The sequence below is a fragment of the Poecile atricapillus genome, chromosome 16 (genome assembly GCF_030490865.1).
Source record: "Poecile atricapillus isolate bPoeAtr1 chromosome 16, bPoeAtr1.hap1, whole genome shotgun sequence".
Lineage (NCBI taxonomy): Eukaryota > Metazoa > Chordata > Aves > Passeriformes > Paridae > Poecile > Poecile atricapillus.
The window spans coordinates 4,441,074-4,447,073 of NC_081264.1; the positions used below are offsets into that span (position 1 = coordinate 4,441,074).

At 57.1% G+C, this 6,000-nt stretch overlaps 1 protein-coding gene across 2 annotated transcripts in view; it reads left to right on the forward strand.

Moving 5' to 3' along the window:
* FAM222A (family with sequence similarity 222 member A) overlaps positions 1–5,439 on the forward strand; it is a 28,190-nt gene extending 22,751 nt beyond the window's left edge. For both annotated transcript variants that reach the window (XM_058851518.1, XM_058851519.1), the window contains exon 3: positions 2,891–5,439. In XM_058851518.1, coding sequence (XP_058707501.1) covers positions 2,891–4,098 — 1,208 coding nt within the window. In that variant the 3' untranslated portion in view covers positions 4,099–5,439. The remainder of the gene's footprint in view (positions 1–2,890) is intronic.
* The last annotated feature ends 561 nt before the right edge of the window (positions 5,440–6,000 follow it).

The window sequence follows — 6,000 nt, forward strand, 5'->3', positions numbered from 1 at the left end:
TGGTGGCCAATTTGCTAAAGTAAAAAGTTGTTTAGCTGGAGGCGTAATCTCATAAGCCCGTGCTGCCATTAGCCAGGGTCTCCTCTCTGCCTGGCTTTCCAATAATGCTCCAAGCAGAAGCTCAGAGTAATATAAAAAGCCATCGGATTATTACTGCGGGCGATGCATTTTCCATTTACAGTAATAAAATACTGAAGAAACAAAACAATTTAAAATTCCAATAAAATTCAAACCAAATCTTTGGCTGCTGAGCAGATTCAATTATTTAGCTGTTATTGAGTGCAGGCTGGAAAAATAGAGCAGGTCAGGGAGGGAGGGGGAGCCGGGGGGTGCCGGACGCATCCCATGGGAATGTCAGTGAGGGAGGGAGCTGGGAGGCAGGGAAACATCTGGGAGAAGGAGCTGCTGGTGGGCACTGGGCACTGGCAGTGGCTGGGCTGGCTTTAGGGATGGCAAGAGGCGCGGTGGTGATGAGCGTGCCGGCAGCCCGGGGGATCCCATGCCCCGCTCCGATGGGTGGGCTCCGATGCTCCAAGTTCAGGGCACGGACGTGGAGGACGAACAGCGAGCAGCCGTGTCAGGGCCGGCTGTGCCGCCGGTGCCGCGGTGGCTCGGGCGAGTTTGCATCTTGCAGCAATTACAGCCCGCTGGAAAGCAGTAATTACTGCGGAGAGCGGCAGCGCCGCAGCCGCCGGCGTGCCGGCAGCCGCCGGGAAAGCGGCCGCTCTGTAATTTTCCCGGCGGGGGTGCGGTGCGTCACCCTGAGATGTGACAACACACCGAATTGGTGGCTTGTCACATCCAACCCAGCTGGAGCAAGGAGGCAGCAAAGGCGGCTCCGGGCACGCGCCGGGGCTGGCGGGTGGGATGCCCTCGGCCAGGCTCGGATCACCGGGCCTGTCCCACGGCACAGGGTCACCCCTGAAGTGTCACCTGCAGCCCCAGTGCTTGGGGACAGGGTTTTGGTTGTCCCCGTCAGGGAACCGCGGTGCCCGCGGGTGACACCACCTCCTTCCCTCCCTCCTGCAACGTCCCCTTGGTTTTTTAATATTTTTCCTGGGAAATGAGCATTTCCACGGAATGGGCTCATTAGGGATTCTGCGAGTGTCACCAGCTAATTAGTGTCATGTTAATTGAGTATTCGCGATGCTGCCACCTCCAAGGACAGTGGTGCTGGCATGAAGGGGAATGCAGATGTGCGTGCTGTGCCGTTCCTTGCCGTGCCATTCCATGCTGTGCCATTCCATGCCATGTCTCTGGGCAGGCAGAGGGGTCCCATCTGCAGCCCCCTGCACCCTCTGGCTTGGGGGGTGCCCATGCCCAGCAGAGCCCACCGTGCCCCCTCAGTGTGCCCTCTCTGCCCTGCTGGCTCTGCAGGAGCACTGGAGCTTCCCAGAGGCCGGGGGTCAGTGCCTGGGATGTCCTGGTGCCACACGTCCTCACGTGTCCTGCCTGAGGGAGCTGCTGGTGCTGTTCCTCCTGTGTTCCAGCAGCTCCATTAAATCCTCCTCAAAGGCGCTGGTTTTAATTGGCTTAATACACTCGTTAATAACAATGCCTATTTAAAGACACCTGTAAAAAGCCCATAATATCAGCTTAATGGGAGCAATGGCTGGCGCAGACACTGCGTCCTGCCTGGGCAATTACTGCACTGATGGAAAGCATGGAGAGCATGGAGATCATGGAGAGCATGGAGAGTGGCCATGGATGGAGAGCATGGAGAGCACCCACAGCATCACTGCTGGGAGTGGGGGGTGATGTGGAGAGTCACAGATTCCAGTGCGTCCCTTCCGCTGAATCCTGGTTTTAACCAATGCCTGGTTCATCTGGGCATGTCACAGCCATGGAAATGTCACTCAGGGCAGGACTGGGACAGGCAATCCCTTCACAGGGAGTATGGAATGTACCCAGAGGTGCAGCTCTTCCATGGTGACTTTGCCACCCAGGATGTGGTAGCATCAGGGGTTGCTGACCCTGGTGGCATTGGGAGCAGGGTGCTCCAGGTACTGGGGGGCTGCACTGCCTGGGGAGGCCCAGTCTCCCCAAACCCCCCAGTTTTACCATCTCTCTCTTGCAAAACCTTCCTCTGGGCAGGCACCAGGTCTGGCATTCCCAGTGAGCCACAGACATCCCTTGGCAGGGCTGGGAATTTTGGGAAGCAGCTGGGAACCAGCCATCGTCCCTGTGTGCTGACGTGTACGTGCATGTGCCTGCGTGTGTGTGTGTGTGAGTGTGTGTGGAGATTTTAAACACCTAATTTATTCCATCTATTAGATAGATTTTGTAGATTTAATCATTTTCACAGTTGGTGGCTCATTGGATACTCAAGATAAACTCCAAATGAAAGTATAATGGGAACGACAAATGAGTTTTCACACCAGAATGGCAGAAACTTGCTCAGGAAAGAGTTTGAAAGGAACAAAACTATATACATATATAATTTTTTTTTTCTGCAGTGGCTTTTGCTGACTCCAGTAGGTTACCACAGTTAATTTCACCAGTTTTGTTCATCTGTAAAATTGCATAAAAGTGACATTTTTGTGCTCATTATAGGAACTGCTGATTTATGGCTGGTAAATGCAATGCTTTTCCATTTTTGGTGAAGTTCTCGTAGCAGCGCAAAGCACCCATGAAATTGCTTGTATAATGTAGTTTAAATCCAATCTCAGAGAAAGATTCCCCCGTTGGGTAAAGTGACATTTCCATTCTCCACACCGAGTTTATTTTAGGCCACTTACAAGTGACTCCCGTCAGCGGGAGGGGACAGCTCGGTGCCGTGACCTGGTTTCTGCCGGGAGTGGGTGGGATCCGGCAGGGGGAGGATGGTGCTGGGGGGCCGGGTCCCCTCATCCTGGTGGCACTGGATTCACCCCAGGCTTTGCTCCCGCAGGCGAGACGGCCCCCATGCATTCCCCGCGCTACCCCAGCCCCGCCGAGCTGGACGCCTACGCACAGAAGGTGGCCAACAGCCCGCTGACCATCAAGATCTTCCCCACCAACATCAGGGTCCCCCAGCACAAGCACCTTAACCGGACGGTGAACGGCTACGACACCACGGGGCAGAGGTACAGCCCCTACCCCCTGCACGCCGGCGGCTACCAGGGGCTGCTGGCCATCGTCAAAGCCTCCGGCAAAAGCGTGGTGAAGAACTCGGAGGGGAAGCGGACTAAGCTCTCGCCTGCCCAGGTGGGCGTTGCTCCCTACCCCGCCTCAAGCACTTTAGCTCAAGGTCCCTCCTGCGCCGGGCAGCTGAGCTACCACGGCGGCCAGAAGCAGCTGGAGGGTCCCGTGCCCCCCAACGTGACGGTGGCGGCCTCGGTGCTGCCTCTGGCGGGAAGGAGCCTGGCCCTGCCACCCTCCAACCTGCCCTCCATCCAGAGCATCATCTACCAGATCAATCAGCAGTGCCAGGCGCAGGGTGCCCAGCCCGGCTGCCCGGCCGTCGTGGCCGCCCACCCCAGCCCGGCCAAGCACGGCGCCTTCGGCCCCGGCTACGGCGGCACCGTCCTGCCCGAGTGCCGCAAGGGCGCCGAGCTGGCGCTGGGCTCCAACCCGGCCGCCGCCCTGGGACCCAAGGCGGGCGTTTACCCCGAGGGCATGGACTACCTGGTGTGGCAGCAGAAGCAGCAGCAGCAGCACCTGCGAATGTACAGCGGGGGCAGCGGCGGCGGGGGGGCCCTCAGCAAATCCCCCGAGACGTGCGCGGGCGCCTCGCGGCCCTACGGCCTGGGCGGCGCGGCCGACAAGGTGAGCTCGTCGCCCTTGAACTGCATGCACGGCAACTTCGCCGTGGGGCAGTACTTCGCTCCCCCCTGGAACAGCATCCTGGTGACCCCCAACAGCGACTGTTACAACCCGCCGGAGCTGGGGGCCGGGCCCCGCGAGCTGGGGGTGCCCCCGGCCGAGGGGCTGCCCAGCAAGACCCTCTGCAATACCTCCATCCTCAGCAGCAGCCTCCAGTCCCTGGAGTATCTCATCAACGACATCCACCCGCCCTGCATCAAGGAGCAGATGCTGGGCAAGGGCTACGAGACCGTGTCTGTGCCAAGGCTCTTGGACCACCAGCACGCCCACATTCGCCTGCCCGTCTACAGATAAGGGATTGATGCTGCTCTTCCCAAACCCAGGGCGAGGACTTTGGCGCGAGCTGCCGGTACCGGACGGCGGCAGCGAGGGCGGGGGGACAGGGAGGGGGACGCGGGGTCGGCTGCCGAAAGGGCTCCCGGGACACTGGCGTTGCACCGGGGTCCCCAGACTGGACACACCCGCGACCCGCTGGAAGCCGAGGCCGAAGGACCGCTTGTCTATATAGCTCAGAAATCATTTTATCTCCACGAATGTGAACAGGGAATTGCTACGAGTTGCTGCTATCCAGGGAGGGGAGGCTCCGCTGCGCTGGCAGTGCCCAGAGCGGGGCAGAGCCCGGTGTCGTGGCCGGCCGGGAGGCTCCAGGGTGGGTCCCAGCCCAGGGTGTGGCCAGGGGGGGCTCTGTGGTGGCCGGTGCTGACCTGGCAGCTGTCCAGGAGGCTCCACAGTGGCCGGTCCTGGCACCATGGTGGCCAGTGCCTGCCCAGTGGTGGCCAGTGCCAGCCCGGCGTGCGGCCGGTGCGTGGCTGCAGGGAGCTGGCGCCTGACCTGTAGCTGAAGTCCGTAACTTGCACTGCTTTGATTAAAGCTAATAACTGGGGACAGTCTGGAGGCTATTTAAGAAAAACACTTGAAAACTTGAACAGATTTTTTTTTTTTTTAATTTTTTTTTTTTTTTTTAGTTGACTAGGCTGTACATCTACGTGTTGGCTGCTACAGAGTCTCCTCCCACCCCTCTTCTTCCTCATCCTCCTCTCGCCCGGCCCCACAGTGGCCACGGCTCCTATTCCCACTCAACCAGGAGATTTGGGACCCCCTCAGCCCCTCTCTCCCGGGAACCCCCTGGCTATCACACTTCCAGGCTGTTTTATTTCCCCCCTTACTGTCAGTTCTACCTTGGTTCTGGGTCGCGGTACCAGGGCACTTGCATACCTCCTTTTTTTTTTTCTCTTTTTTTTTTTTTTAAAAAAACCAACCCCAAACAATTCCAAAATGCTCATTACGGTCCGTTATTCACTCCGTGTAATTCTGTGTTTAATAGATTTGTTCATTTACAAAAGGCTCCTCACCACAAAATACAAAGTGTTTTGATGTTTAAAGGTAAAAGAAGAATAATATCCCGATGAAACCCAAGGTGATTGTGCTCGGAAAAGAGGTACTGTATCCCTGAAAGCCTGTTCAAGCACTAAGTGCATTTACAAATCTCTGAGAATGTTTTTTTTTTATACGAAAATTGACCATTATATTCTACTGTGAGAAGTGCTGGCTGCACTATATTGTTTTAAAAATGAGAAAACAAAATGAAAAAAAAGTAAAAAAAAAAAAAAAAAAAAGAAAAAAACCAACACAAAACCCGCAAGCCGTGTGTCCGGATGGTGTTTTTCCCAAAGTAAAACCAGGATCTCGCTGGATGTGTGCTCTGGAGTCTCTTTGCTTTGCTGTGGGCTCCCCCAGAGCTGGGACACCCCTCCTCCTCCTCCAGGAGATTTTTAGGGCACAGAGGAGCACCTATAAATAACCCGTTAACGATGCTGAGCCATTAATCCCGCCGGCACCAGTCTCTGCCTCACACCCAAGGGACTGCACATGGGACAAATCCCTGGGATTAGGGGCTGTGGCCTCACGTGCACCCGTGGGACACCCACGGGGCAATGGGAGCCAGGGTCAGGCACCGCGTCCCCATCCCGTCACCGCCGCAGGGGGTGGCATCTCCGCTACCACCCGTCACCCACAGCCAGCTTCCCACTGGGTTTCCCCATGGAAGGGACATTCCTGGTGCTCTCCTGTCACTCTTAGACCTGACACCCCTGCTCTGCCCGGCAGCAGCAATGAGTCAGTGGCACCACCGGGAGGATGGTACTGGATCCCAAATAGCTCCCGGCTGTGGGTGCATCTCCTCGGCCTCTGTGTCCC